Source organism: Strongylocentrotus purpuratus, unplaced genomic scaffold (assembly GCF_000002235.5).
Source record: "Strongylocentrotus purpuratus isolate Spur 01 unplaced genomic scaffold, Spur_5.0 spur5_contig_815, whole genome shotgun sequence".
In the NCBI taxonomy this organism is placed as follows: domain Eukaryota; kingdom Metazoa; phylum Echinodermata; class Echinoidea; order Camarodonta; family Strongylocentrotidae; genus Strongylocentrotus; species Strongylocentrotus purpuratus.
In genome coordinates, this window is record NW_022145519.1 from 297,506 (window position 1) to 313,264 (window position 15,759).

The 15,759-nt window shown below is 38.0% G+C and overlaps 2 protein-coding genes across 2 annotated transcripts in view; both read left to right on the forward strand.

Moving 5' to 3' along the window:
- LOC105436718 (integrator complex subunit 1-like) overlaps positions 1-4,890 on the forward strand; it is a 52,422-nt gene extending 47,532 nt beyond the window's left edge. The window contains exons 40-44 of the mRNA XM_030978793.1: positions 796-1,085; positions 1,731-1,801; positions 2,483-2,574; positions 3,326-3,435; positions 4,027-4,890. Coding sequence (XP_030834653.1) covers positions 796-1,085; positions 1,731-1,801; positions 2,483-2,574; positions 3,326-3,435; positions 4,027-4,157 — 694 coding nt within the window. The 3' untranslated portion in view covers positions 4,158-4,890. The remainder of the gene's footprint in view (positions 1-795; positions 1,086-1,730; positions 1,802-2,482; positions 2,575-3,325; positions 3,436-4,026) is intronic.
- A 3,862-nt stretch (positions 4,891-8,752) lies between these two features.
- Positions 8,753-12,640, forward strand: LOC115921375 (ADP-ribosylation factor-like protein 4C). Its single transcript, XM_030978801.1, has one exon. It carries the CDS (start codon positions 10,190-10,192, stop codon positions 10,769-10,771), a length of 582 nt encoding a protein of 193 aa, XP_030834661.1. The 5' UTR covers positions 8,753-10,189; the 3' UTR covers positions 10,772-12,640.
- Positions 12,641-15,759: the final 3,119 nt, after the last annotated feature.

Below are 15,759 nucleotides of genomic sequence, written 5' to 3' on the forward strand. Positions count from 1 at the left end.
GTTCGGGGTCAATTTCCAGCAGGAGTCAAATTTCTAACTTTAAACTGGGATAAAATGCTGTACCTTACCCTCGCCCTTACCCTGAATGTAACCTATGAACCAATTGCAACCATAAACTTAACATTATATCTTTGACTACGTAATGCCCAGAGAAAATGTCCGGTCACCCTATTTTGATATAGCCCAAAGATGATGGATAGTTTCAAAAAGGGGTATTGCTGCCTGGACATTATTTTATCAGGCCATTGATATTAATCCCAGGAGCTGATCCTATGTCTCTTGGCAAGCCTTTATTCTACGTTTGCCACCCTTTACCCAGGTGTAGTTCATGGAAGTTATAGACTGTGACTGGCATAGAGGAAATTACAAGGCGAGTAACACAGACCTGCCAACCAGTACGGTTTAGTCATATTTTGTACGATTTTTAGAAGCAAAGACGACAGTACGATTTTCCTCAATAAGATACAATTTTTTTTTTTTATTTAAAAAAAATTGTGTGTGTGTGTTTCATTTTCAATGGCAAAATGCCCATTCTATCCTGTCAAGTATCCTACAAGCATCTCACATCGACAAATTCTTCCTGTATGTAGGAACTGTAAGAGGCATTGATCCGTGTAACAGTCCATGTTTATTTTTAAGAATACAACTTTTGTCAGTAAAAAACAACTTTTTGGATTAAAGAATACAGTTTTTGAATTCCAGAGGTTGGCAGGTCTGGTAACTTGCATTTCAGTTCATACAGAAATTTTGCAATATCTCCATTTTATTGTCAAGTTCCTTCTTTGTGTTTTTTAGTGCCATGGCCCAGAATCACCCCAACAACACCCAACTGAAATCCATCCTAGCCAGTACCTCCCTCTCCTCATCCTCCAAGGACCAATCAGAGGGCAGCGTCCTCATGGCCGGCGATGACCCCGCCCCCAGCGAGCAGCTCCCATTCATTGAGGGCATCCCTGGGGTGGGGAACAGGGAGGAGACCTACTCCCCTACCCCAGGGGCCAAGGGGGAGGGAGAGGAGAGCGTATGGACACCAGAGTTCATCAGGAAGATGTCCGCCAAGCTGCTGACACCCAATAACATGGATGGTAAGAGATGACTTTGATGAATTAATGTGTTATTACTGCCAGGTCCATGATTATAATATTGACTGGCCTTGAGGGAGATACTAGGAAATATTGCCCTTTCTAAAATCATATTGACCAGGTAAGGGCAATATATCCTTGTATCTCCCAAAAGATAAGCCGGTCAGTGTTATAGTTATTACCTATCCCTTTGTGAATCAGAAAATCGTGTGAAAGCCCTCTTAGGCTGGCCATCTTTTAAGGGGAGATGCCATTCTATTTTATAAAGAAATAGTTCATATGATTCTAGCTTGCTTTAACAACAAAATATCATTTGATTAAAGCTTTACATCACTAAAAGTGGTGTAGTACTTGTATATCATCATTGGCTTCAAAATCATAAAGGAACATTTCCTCAAATTTGACGTGACTTCCATTTCAGTGCGCTTGCTTCTCCTCATGTGATGTAGATTTTCTTGCAAATTTGGAAACACCAACAGTTTATCTGCTAACTGATTGGAACATACAATATATATTGTATTGTATTATTTATTCGGCACTTTAAAGACATATAACAATAAAACAATATAATCAAAATATTGAAGATGTGTTTATTATGAGCATGATTTCTTTTACATTTTTAATGCGTCCTATTCATTTGATTGACAGATGTGATTGATGCCTTGAATGAAATAGAAGGTGCTTCTTTCAGGAAACATGAAATGTTACACCACTTTGCGGTAAGTAGACATGGCTTAGATTTCTGCAGGTACAATATAACCTTTTTTTGTGCGACAAAAGTTGTATCCACCTAGTTGGTGATACATGATATATGTGGTGAGAGAAATTTATTTTCCGATTACTGTATGTATCTTTTGCCCTATATTCTATTTTATTATTCCTTATCTCATTTCTAGAGATAAAAGTTTCAGCCCTGTTCTTTTTTTGATTAGGTTAATTTACTTGTGATCAGATCTAAACACCAAATTCCCAATAATATGTAACAATTTAATGTGGAGAACAATATTACCTTCAAAGAAATTTGGAGAAATCGAAATTAAGATTTATTATCTATTCAGAAATTTGTTTTTCTCTGGTGAAAGTCTAAAAAGCAATTACCCTCCCTCCCCCCCCCCCCAAAAAAAAAAAATGATACTGGTTAATCATAATCATAGACAATTAACAGTAACGGTAAAATACAGTCATATAGCCTTATTTGGGTAGGTATGGCATATCTATTCCTGGGGCCTGTTTCATAAAACTTTTGTCTATAACAAATGCTAAATTTCTATGACAAATTTGCTCTCAGCCAATCAGATGCCTTGATTTCAGTAGCTTATAACAGTAGCTTGTAACTTGTTATTGATATCAAGTTTTATGCAACAGGGTCCTGATTCTTTGTATGTTATGTGAATTCACAGACCGAGTTTGCGAGCCTGATGACGTCCTCTAACACCGAGTGCAGAGCCATGGCCTTCTGCCTCACCATACGTTACCTCCGATACAACCCATGGTAAGCCGAGACAACAGTCTCTAACATCTCAAAAAGCTGTATTAGGTCCTTTTTATCTTTTTGTCCAAGTATCCTCGAAATTCCAAACGTAAATGTAATTTCATGTGCATAGTATCATGGAATATGATAGTCTTTCAACTTCTCCCCAAGGGATTCCTGGAAATGCAGATGCTATGATGAAACTCACTCTGACACCCCTTCTGAAGTCCTATCACAATGTTGATGAGTGAATTCTGAGCATACTCTAGTCTAAAAGATAAAGTTGAATTCTGGTCATGCGATTGCATTGTGAAAGAAACGGTGTGGAATCGATCAGAAAAGGTTGATCATCTAGCATATAAGTATTGGTGTATGCTGCAAGGTTCTGAAAAGAAATTAGGCCCAGTCTTGGTAAAGTAACAAACACTCTACACAAAAAGATGTTTATGGGACTCACTTCACAAACATGTGGCATAAAAATCGGGCCTCCTTTTTAAGCTGTTACTTGTCATATGTGAAGAGCCATGCTTTTCGGGGAACATTTTTCCACACTTGCATACCAAATAACAATGATAACGCTCACAAATTATTTTTCACCTCTTCTCAGAACTCAACCTTCTCTTTAAATGAAGTGACGTAGGGTTTGTTGTGAATTACTTTTTACCAATCTCTTATCTATCACAAAACTTAGTGCATTTGAATATTTCCACTTTGATTTGAGTCAACTTAATTGGATTTTTCTCTTCCGATTGCCTTTTTTCTCAAATTGTAGTTGTGGAGAGAAATGTTTGCCATCGTACCTTGATGCCCTTGCCTCTGACGATGGCTGTGTTGTCCAGACTGCCCTCAAATACCTTGCTGACTTCACTGCACTGTGCCAAGGTAGGTCCATGTACTCAAGGAATCCATGTACATGTTGCTCAATGGTTCTTAAAGGCATCGTTTAACAATGTTAAATCTGAGATGCACGGCCCTACGTGTTATCAGTGTCTGTAATATGGTATAATATTGAAGCCCTAAAAAAAAATCGCGCTTCAAACTGAAGAAGAAGTGCCTCAAAAAAAAATTAAAAATTGAGTTTTCGGTTTTACCTTATTCATGACAGAATAGATTTGTTTCATACAGGGGTTGTATATAAAACATATTTGTAATAATTATATTAAGGCTGAATGTATGACTGGAAATGTTCCTATAGACAAAAAAGGTTTTAGTACTGAGCAAATGAGAGAGGTGCTCAAAGATAACTCACAAGAGTTGCCCATTTGTGTTTGATTGATCGCACCTTCAAATATTCATTACTTTCTTATTTTCAATCAGTTTTGACTCAAACTTTCACCAACCATTTTCTCTCATTTTCCTGCTTCTATTAAAACCAACTTAATATCAGGGTGGACGTCCAATAGACGTCCCCCCACCCCCCCCCCCCCCCCCAAAAAAAAAATTACAAATCTTTTCTTCTTCTTTCTCTTGCAGAACAAGCAACAACCATCCTGCAGCAAGCTTTCTTAGTTGGAGTGCACCATAAGATTGATACCGTACCGCCTATTGCAGAGACCTTACAACTACTCTCTATGGACTCCACACCTACACAGAGTGCATCGTAGACACAGAAAGACCAGTGAAAGTTTATCCAACAGCAAGCTTTCTTAGTTGGAGTGCACCATAAGATTGACACTGTACCGCCCATTGCAGAGACCTTACAACTACTCTCTATGGACTCCACACCTACACAGAGTGCATCGTAGACATAGAAAGACCAGTGAAAGTTTATCCAACAGCAAGCTTTCTTAGTTGGAGTGCACCATAAGATTGACACTGTACCGCCCATTGCAGAGACCTTACAACTACTCTCTATGGACTCCACACCTACACAGAGTGCATCGTAGACACAGAAAGAACAATGGAAAACTTGTCAGAGCTCATTTTCTTGATAGGAGTGCAACATAAGCTGATACCGAACCACCTATTGCAGAGACTTACAGCTTGGTGAAAAATTTATCCAACAGAAATCATTCTTCATAGGAGTGCAACATAAGGTTGATACAGCTGATGTCTATTGACTCAACATTTATTTCGAGTGGGGAAGATAGATTAAGAACAATGGACTATTAATCTGAAAGAAAGCTTTCTTGTTTGGAGTACACCACAAGATGGTACCACAGGCACCAGTAGACTGCACTACCTATTGCAGAGACCTTACAGATGCTCCCTATGGACTTCACACCTACACAGCGTACATCGTAAAAAAAGAAAGAAATACAGTCAAACCTGCTTTAGTGACCACCTGTCTACAAAGACCACATTTTTTGTTACCCTTGAAAATGGTTTCTCTTTGCAACGTGTACTAAAGGAACCGGTACATAAAGACCACCTACCTTTAAAGACTTCCTTTCTTGTCTCCCTTTCGGTGGTCTTTATAGACAGGTTTCACTGTACATGGAAGTCCTGGTCCTATGTGCCATAACCTGTATGATAGCAGGTCCAGATCACTCAGAGGTTTTGATACCTATACTATAATAATATCTTCTCTCTCTAAGGAATCAATGATGCAATTACCCAGGTGTGTGATTGGTAAATAGATGAAATCAGGATTCTTGTTTATTAATTTTATTAATCACAAGTGACAATTTGAATAATCACCAATGATGGTACTCTCAAAGTACAGTCAAACCTGTCTATAGCGACCGCCCTAAGGAAACCCAAAAAGTGGTTTTTGTAGACAGGTTCCTTTTAGTACATGTTTTAATGAGAAACCATTTTCAAGGGGGGGGGGATGTGGTCTTTGTAGACAGGTGGTCGCTAAAGCAGGTTTGACTGTATCAACATTGTGATGCTGCATTTGCCATCTATGGACTCTACATTTACTACATTAGTGCATGGTACATTGTATATGGTAGAATAATAAACCTTGGCTTCTTGTCTATCTATTCCCTTATTCTATAAATTTCATTTACCCGGTAAACAAAAGCAAATGTTGTGATGCGCAAACAAGTCAACTGTCTGAGGTTCTTTACCTAGCCATAACATGCAGCAAGTGAAAACTGCTCATAACTGTCCTCTAATTGTCCTCTTGGATGATTTCAGTGTGAGTCAAACACGATCACAGATATTTCCGAAAATTAACTCATGGGCAAGTACAACACCCTCTTGTGTGTCCCATGTGTAGATTATGTAATGCATCATTGTCATGTTCGCACATTTCAATAGGTGACGCACATGGCTGTTGAACAATTTTGAGAGTAGTTATCATCTTGTTATTTTCATAGGGAGGAAACAGCAATGGTTATTATGCTATTTTTACGTCATATCTAGTGATGCCTCGTATTGATGTTAACAACATCATATTTGAACATTTGAAATAAAGGTGGAGATGTCTTCTCATGTTCTGGTTTGTATTTATAGAATGCCATTTTCTTTACATACTCACAATATCCTATGTGATGTTACCTGAAGTTATCTTCAGTATTCCATATTATTTACATAATGACTGTTTCTTTTCACAGAAAATCTACATTACATGCATGTGATTAAATCGTTTGATCAAAAAATGTGTAATGTTAAAAAGATTATGGACAGTTTAAATAGACTGTAGTGTTATAAAAACCGTTAGGAAAATGGAAAATGAACTTTCGATTTCCAATCATATATATATCTCGATAATTAGGCAGGCGATCGGCTTGTAAAAGTCATGGGATTCCTGACTGACTTAAAGGTTTATAATCATGATTACAGCATGAGCTAAATCCAGGATTTTGTTTCAGAATCTGAGGCAATGTTACTGAGCCACTTTAAACATATTTATGACCTTCACCCAGTAAATAATAAAGATCGATTGATCGATCAGTTATTGACCAGCAATGGCCTGGTGGTAGAGTAGCTGCTAGGCAAGCAGTGTACATCAGATGGCAGGTTCAAATCCCGCTGGTTCCAAGATTTTTCTGACTCATTTTCAATTACAGATCGATCAATCTATCTTTATTTACTGGGTGTAAGCCACAAATATGTGTTAACAAAACTATCATTATATAACAGGTAATTTTCCAATCCCACTTCTTTGTCCTGTTGTTTGTTTGTTCTATCCTACAGGTTTACTTGTTCATTTCCTATTATGTTGTATATACTGTCATGTGAAATGTCTTCACAGTTCTTGTACAGATTTCTTTAATATTAATTTTTCAGTTCATACTTGAATAAAGTGGACCTGTGCACTGTATATATTATTTTCAGAGAATATGCTTTTGTAATAAAAAAAAAAACAACATGAATTTATTAACGGTATGTTTGTCTCTTGTTTTGGGGAATGTGAGTATCTTTTTTTTTAAATATCTAGCACAAAAACTTTCTAGACTTTCAACACCCCAACAAAAACATCTTCTCCTCATACTTTGGTGACCATTTCATAATCATTACATATTAAAATCATGGTTCTAGGACGCCTAACCCCTGGACATCAATTCCCCCCGGATACCCCACCCCCCCCCCCCCCTCCCAGTCAACTACCCCCTAAGGCAACCATCCTCTAGGACAACTATCCTAGAGGTAGTTGTCCCAGGGGCTAGTCGTCCTAGAGGGTGGTTGCCCTAGGGGGTAGTTGTCCTAGAAGGTAGTTGACTAGGGGTGGATGTCCAGGGGGTAGGTGTCCGGATATGTAAAATCACAGCACAGCATTTAGGATATTAACCAATCAACATCTTCCTTCAAGAAACTATCACCTTAAATTTGATGCTAATGGTAACAAATGTTATACCAGTACATATTATATAATTCCCTAACTAAGCTGGAGGGGTACTGAATATTGATTCTTGCTAATTTTATAGTTTGTGAGAACAAAAATTGTCCATTAAAATGAGAAGTGAATATAACATAATTGCCAAAACACTCCAAATTCACTTTACATATACTGGGTATTTATTTACAAAATATAAAAACTGTAACACACTGTTTTTTCGGTCTTGTCATTCTTGGTTCTGTCATTTTATTCCTTGGAATCAAACAAAAGTTTATTAAAGAATAAACAGAAGTTACTAATACTATGCATTTTACTATGGTAGACAGAATTTTTTAAATGCTAACATTTGTCACCAAAATTATCCCTGCGTTGTTAATAATAAAACATGACTTGGGCTTTTTCTCTTTCTACTTTTGTACACTTTTTATTTGTTTACAGTATCTATATATTTGTTTAAACTATTACTTCCTTTGTAGTAATATTGAAACAAAATTATATGAATCAATTTCAATTATCGCCTATCACCGGAAGAGTTATTTTTAAGGTATAATTTGAACATCGGTAAAACAAAATAATACTGAAACTGGGTACCTCAGCCTATATCCGTATCTCTTGTAAATACATCTCACCACAATGACCTTTTTGAAAGTCTCGTTTCCTCTTTCTACTCGAGTAGAACTGGGTCCCTTTACCCCTTTCCCATTTTCAGATTCTTGCGCTATTGTGGCCATCGAAGCTTTGCTTTATAATGCTAACAAAGAATAGATGATTATGACGTCAGATAAAACGTTTGACATCTCTGTATTAACGGTGGCAAATCTCCGCAATCTACGCAAGAACCCCGGAGATAGAGATTGATGTTCTATAGTTTTAGGATACAGAAACATTCCTTGGCAATAATTCCCTTTCAGCCCTACTCTAAGAAGATTATCCAGCATTGTTGAAAAAGTCTATACCGGCCTGACGTCATCTTCTAAGATTTAATTGTCTCTTCCGTATAACTAATTGGACCTACATCGAGAATTAGGTTTATTAAGGACCATGGCAGTGGTTCAGCAGGGGTCCAGCCATTATTATTATTATTATTATTATTATTATTATTATTCGGGGCATTTAATGTCTTTTTAGGTTGATGAGTGTCATCAAATGAGGAGTGTGGTAGGGGATCGTATAATAAAAAATTCACGTAATTGCATTCCCCATTATTTCCTTTTATCTCTTCTCTCCCTGCTACATATATGCCTATATTTCGATGGTCAACATGGTACATTATGCCCCCGCCCTGTATCGCCTCTACAGTGTTAAAGCGCAAATATTTAAAAAGATAATCTCGTTCTGTTATTTCTTTGAGGTCAATATAGGACATGCGAGTAATACAGGGGATTATAATTGAAAATGGGCCTACTTCCATCCCCTACAAAATTCAATTGTCTTTTTTAATATATTTTGTAGAAGCCCTTGAGATAATATTACGAGCTAGTTTAATTTAGTATTTTTGTTTATAATTCGGAAAGACCCATGAAGGCATGATCAATCTCAGAGGAGTGCGCGAGAGGTGCGGATTGACCACGCCCTTGCAACTGATAAGACTAGAGGGGCAATAATCTCATGCATTGGGGAGATGCAAGATCCTATCTACAAATGGAGTTTTACAAAAGCGACGGCAAAAATACACCCATGTGTTTAACAAACTTGACATGTCCTTAAACCTTTTGAAAATCAACATAAACAAATCGATATCAAAACGCAGCCCCGCAATGCTCTGGTACCGCCTACCAACGTGGAGCAATGCACAGGTGCACTCAGCGCAGTCAAATGTCAAACGGCTGCTCAACCCCCCGTTCGCGACGTACGCTGTAAAGTACTGTACAGTCGACTAGAATGTATTGGTGTACCAAGGAGTTCAGGTACGCTTCAGACATCAGACCACCTTCATCATCATCATCTTCGTGTGTCGACATCGATGATAGACATTAGATCTTGCAGTCGGAATATCTCTTTCCGCAGTTTACAAACCAGTTACATGTACGTAAACGCTGAGTCGAAGCCGCTTCCAAGCGCAAGCAACGACAAGCGATACCATTTGGAGGCTGTATACCGGTTTGATTTTGAAGTCATCTCGTCTCGGCTCCTATATCGCCGAACTCGAAGGTAACATTTTTTCTACGCCAAACTGCGGCACTTCCAGCAGGCCTAATCATAAATTTGGCCCGGTGACCTTTTCCATCGGTGCCAGACAATGAAGGATTCTACTCGTACCGGGAAGCCATTGAATTGAATTTGGAGAGTGGGGGAGGATCGACTAACAATAGCATCCTATTAATTCGCACTAGAATCATCTCACCAACGACGTCACATCACATTTACAAAAGGAGATTAAACCCGCCCTAATTAAATTGAAAAGAAGGGCTTCCTAAGTTCTAGCTGGCTGGTTTGTGTGATCTTGTTGGCAAGGACCACCATACCCGGATCCACTCTTTTATTTTATCTACTTCCCGATGGTGGGTGCCTGCAAAAGTGAGGAAGGGGAAGTCTACACTACAATTCATGAGGTCTTGAATAATACAACATCGTGTGTTGCAGATATTTGAAGTCAAGTCGAGAACTGGATCTTCGTTTAGAGTTTAAACTCCAGTTTCGAGCATTAGATGAAATGTGAAAGTTTCACACCATCATTACTTCATTAGTTATTGTTTTCCTTGGAAACAGAGTAAAACTAAAAGCAACAAGCAAGGTGATATCCACAGTGGTTGGGAGTCATGTTTTAGATTCATTATGATTTGAAATATTTGTGTGATATTCATCATGATTTTAAGTACCGGTAAGATTGAACTGATGTGACTGAGGTCCGGAAATGACAAAGCTAAATTGACCATAATCAGTGTCAAATGGTGAACTATTCCCAAGATGGCCCACATATTTGGGAGTCTTCTCGCAAACGGATACCATGTCGTCATTCTAGGCTTGGATTCGTCCGGTAAAACTTCAGTTCTCTACCGACTCAAACTGGACGAATATGTGAACACTGTCCCAACCATCAGCTTTAACACCGAAAAGATCAAATGTAAAAAAGGGTCGGCCAAAGGATCGACGTTCAAGTTCTGGGACGCGGGCGGAGCAGAGAAGCTACGTCCTCTATGGAAATCCTACACCCGAGCAGCCGATGCGATTGTGTATGTTGTTGACAGCACGGAAAAGGAGCGTTTTGATGAAGCCAAGTTTGAATTGTTCAAAGTGGCACAGCGTCCGGAAACGAAAGGCGTTCCCATTATGTTGATCGCGAACAAGCAGGACCTGAGGCAAGCGGTTGGTGTATCGACCATCGAAGAAGCATTGACTATACCAGCGCTTAGAAAACAGCAACATACGGTGAACGTGCTCGCAGGATGTGCGTTAACGGGAGAAGGATTTGAAGACGTTCTCGACACCTTGAAGGAAATTATTGATAAGCATCGGAAACTCCTGAAGCAACAGAAGAAAGGGAGATAACCAATGCAGGAGAAGGGTGGGCAGAGTTACCCTCTTTGGGGTAACAGCTCTTCAGTATCTTTCTCAGTCGTTTTACACAGCATTTTTGTGCCCCCCACATAGCCCGCCTTTTGAAATGTTTGTAACCTCATACATGTATACATTGTAGATGTAGCATTGTGTTTTTGCTGCCTTACATATAATCTATTGTACTTTGTAGCAGTCCTTGAAATGTACGAAGTTGATCAAGCTAGTGCACCATTTTTAAGTGGATTGTGTGTGAGAAAAGTCACTCATGAGTTATTATACCGGTACAAGTGTTGTGTATCTTAGTCACATCTGCCAATGAGGCTTGGATTGAGATACTTTCTCAGAATCTCTTTTTTTAAATACTTACACTACCTTGAAAATGTGTGACACACAGTACACTATGTAGAACCTTGGGTTTTTTGTTTTGTTTTGTATTTGTTTTTAAAATAATTACACTGCCTTGATAGTTGTAACACACAGTACATTAATGTAGCACCCTTGGATGCACCTTTGCCATTCATTTTAAATGATTACCGTAAGTCTAGGTTGGTTAATAAGCTTTTAAAATGTGTGTGTTTGGTATTTTTCCAACTGTCTTCAAAGTAGTGCCTGTAAATGTAGGCCTGTTCATTTATCAATCCTACATCCAACTGATAATTTATCCTTGAACAATGTGTTTAGCCTAAAAAACAAACCTGTGCATATCACTTGTACGAAGCAATCATTTGAATACCGGTAATGGAAAGTGAACATTTGCAGTGTACCTTTGTTCCAGTTGCTTATTTACCTGGAACATGTATATGAATGCGCAAAGGAGTTGAAATATTTGTGAGAATGGGCATGTCTGAGATGCTCACTGTTTTACTGTACAATGTACATCATATTTGACCTTATAATACTCAGTTAGTGCACTTTTGTGTATCAGGATGTACAGTTCCGTACTCTATAACAGTTTAAAGACTAATTGTGTAGACGTCATAAACTCTTCTTATCGCATACCAGTAAATTTCTTCACAAAAGTGCACAAGAACAAAATACATGAATTCCCAACCCTCTATAGTCTATAGAAGGAGGAAATGGATAGTGGTTGCTTAAGCTGGATTACCGTTACAGCCTGACGGCCCATTCCGTGCAAACATTTAAGAAAATGTTCTCTTTTGAATCCTTTCATTTCTGTATTGCAAGTTCTCAGAATTGTATCGATTGTTAAAAGAACAAATTTATCATCCAAACCAGTGCTTAATAGTGAAAATGATGAGAATTATAGTTTTATGTGTAAATTGTACATGTAAGTAATAAATACTAGTAATGCACACACAAAGTGCTATGATTATTTGAACAAATAGGCAATTTTTCTTTTATATTCTCTGCCCTAGTTGCCTACAGACAGTCACAGAAAGCACACTTGAAGTGCATGATCAGACACAACACAATGCGTCAACTCATCAAAGGATTCGTTTCAAAGAAAACATATCAATCGGCACTGCACCGTGACACCCTATCATTGTTGAAACTCCACTCACCTAAAACCACTTCTTTCTTTACTATGTTATAGTTACTATAGTTACTACAAAAAACTAAAAGAAGAAATAAATCACAAATTTCTAGATTGAAATGCTCTGCTAATGATGCAAAGCCATGGGAATATCTGTTCAGGCAATTACCCTGACCATCAACCCAAAAAGGTGATTAAAAATCTAAATTGCAATTTTTTGGTGGCCATGCATCAAAAACAATATTTAGTAGCAATTTGCTCATTATAGCATCTGGTGTCCTCTTTAAGAAGTAGATAATGAAGGTGGTACATGTACTTGTACACTAAGTATATTAGTAGCTTAATTGCTGGCCAAAACTCTTGAGAGTCATTGTGCGTTAATACAGTGTCTGCAGTCTCCATTATGAGACTACAATGGGCTCTGTACTTTACCTGCTCATGCCAGAATTTTACAGATTTATCTAAGGGTACGTTTATGCTCAGTTTTGAAGGCAGAATGAGCGATTTGAAACGCTCATCGTAAACGCTCAATGTAATCGCAGTTCCACGGTTCCACGACAGTTCCACGCAGTTCCACGGTGTACTGATTATGAATCAGGCATGATTCTGGCTCAGAGCCAGAATCATGCCTGGAGGAGGCAGAGAAGTGCAGTGCAGAGTCTGCAGCTTGATTCGCACACCTGCACTGCGCATGCTACGTTGACCCCATTTAAACGCGTTTACAAATGATTCTGCGTTTATGCTTCCCCAGAATCACCAATCGTAAACGCACCTTTTTGTGAGTTTAGGATCAGTGATTATGATCGCTGTTTTTCTGTGATTCTACAAAAATGAGAAACGACGCAACCGTGTTTTGAACTAAACGCGTAATAGATGCCTCATTTTGGCCAGAAAAAGTTGAGCATAAACGTACCCTAAGCTCTTAGAGTTGTCCTTGACTAGACTAGAATATTGGTATGGACAGATATGGAGTTTTAGTAGGGCCTCCATGTTAAGATTGATGGTGCTTGCATGATCTACATCAATCCCGACCAACTATCCAGCTAATTTGCTACTTCATTCTAATGAAGACGCAAATTAGCTGGATAGTTTGCGATCGGGATAGTTCAAGTAGCTGGATATTTGGCAATCTCGAGATAGTGCAGACACGCCTTACATGTACAGTAAAAACTATAATGTTCATTCACTACACTTCTTACTGGGTGGTCGCCACTCAATCATTTTTAGAGAGAGCATCATAAAAAAAATAGTCCTTGGCCCTTGACCATGAAAAACAAACCCTGCAAAAATATTGCTCGTAGTATACCAGTAATCTTTGTTCATGTTGTTCTCAAGAATACTATTCTCACCTTCTGTAAACGAAACAATATTATATTCCCAATAGTCATACAATGTCAAAATATTTAGTTTATCAAGCTGTCTTTCCTAACTGTTTGGAGAGTACATGTACATTTTATGACATAGGACCCTAGGAAAGCCTAGAAATGTTCTTTGATTTACAACCTGGCCCTGGGAGTGGCACAATTTGCTTGTTCAAGTTGTTGTCCGCCTGCAGTTTACATTGAATCTTTTCATATGAAGGCTTACTCATTTATTGAATGTTCTGTTTGAAGTCACATAATTTGGCAAAACTGTCATATTCAATTCAATTCAATGCCAGACTCAGCTGCAAGAGCAGAGGTCCATAGGGGGTACCATATTTACATCTACATGTACCGGTATATAAGCGTAGGCCTAATCTATTCATATAGACCTGCATGTTTATTTAATAGTTTAAAATTTAGATAGTTTGGCAAAGTTGGTATTATGATTTTAGACTCCATTCTTCAGTGTAAACATGTACTTCTTAATTTCAAACTTTGATCTATCACTGTAAATGCAGATTGCACTTTGAACGAATTTCGTTTTGCAGATCGGGGTGCTAATATGGTCATACGACATACATGGACTTCATGTTCAACTTTCATGTTTGCAGTGTGATGAAAAGAGATTGCGCCATTTAAATTTGCTTGGAATTTGTACCAGTAAATCATGCTATCTCTCAAGGAACACAAGTATGAAATGTATGGCAGATCTCTGCTTGAAACATACTTGTACATATATGCATGGCCATCATTCGTACCAGTATAAATACAAAAACATATCTATGAACCTTTAAAAAGAAAACCTGAGCACCAGGAATGACATGCCATACTGCATGATATATCATTTACAAGGATAAAAAGCAAAGGAAACATATGTTTTTTACTTTTTGTTTATCACATCGATGACAGACACTTCGACATAAATATCACATTGGATTTGAAACCAGGCTTGTAATTCACGGCTAAACGATCAATCATTATGGTGTACTCCCGCCTAACTCCCAGCCGATGAAACATACCAGGTTTTTTATGAAGTGGTTAAAGAATAAGATTTATCGAACCTATCAAGTTTGACTTTTAAGATTTTTAGACAGTCTGCCGACAATTTCGACAAACACGTCTTTTGTAGAAACTGTGCATGTAGATAATAGTCAAATGATGGTTTAAACCTCATTAAATATCCTTTCTTATCCAAATGATTATACTATTAGTTAGTTAGTTTCTCTCTATTTCTCTCTTTCTTATAATGTACATACAGAAAATGAACAGGGAGTTTTCATACACATTGTACTATGTACATCTGCATTACAAAGTCTGAAATCAAGTTTTATTTTTGGAGATGTTGAAGTTTTCATTTTCTAACTAGGAGATTGGGAAACTGTATATCACCCAAATATTGTTTTGTTTTTTTTAATTCTTTTTACAATAGTGCAATAATGTTTCACTGCCTTTTATTTTGCCTACTTTTATATTCAGTGATTCCATTCCATTTTACATTTCGATTCAGGTTTAATTTCTCCTCCACCCCTCCTTTTTCTCTGTGTCTGTCTGTCTGTCTCTCTCTGTCTCTCTCTCTCTCTCTATCTCTTTCTTTTTCTCTCTCTCTCTCCTCCTCCCCTCCAGCTCTATGTCCCCTTTCAGCATTGCCATAGTCAGAGATGTTCAGTATAGCATAGAATAGCTAAGAGAATTACTTGTATTTTTGCCATATTGAGCAAGCTAAAACGGGCATTACCGTATTCAACCTCCCTGTACTGTTTCATTTGCTGCACACACTAAGCTCTGATGAATTAACTTGAAAGCTTCATGTTTATTTTTAACTCTAGAGAAAGCACCTTCTTTACCTCAATCCCTTCTACAAATGAATGGGTTTCTGTCGACACTATTTACCCAAGTCTCTGGACCCTGGGCAATTTAATACCTCTATCCATTTGCAAATTAGGGGCTGATGAAGGATAGATTCTGAATGGAATACCCATGGCCATGTACTTTTTGTTCGGCGATGAATGATTCTTAAATTGTTCTTACTTCACTCTTATAGTTATACTGATTTGTTGGGTCGGTGGGTTGCCTTGAAAACAAGCCTGCTGTATTTGTGTCCTTGTATTCTGTCCAAGACT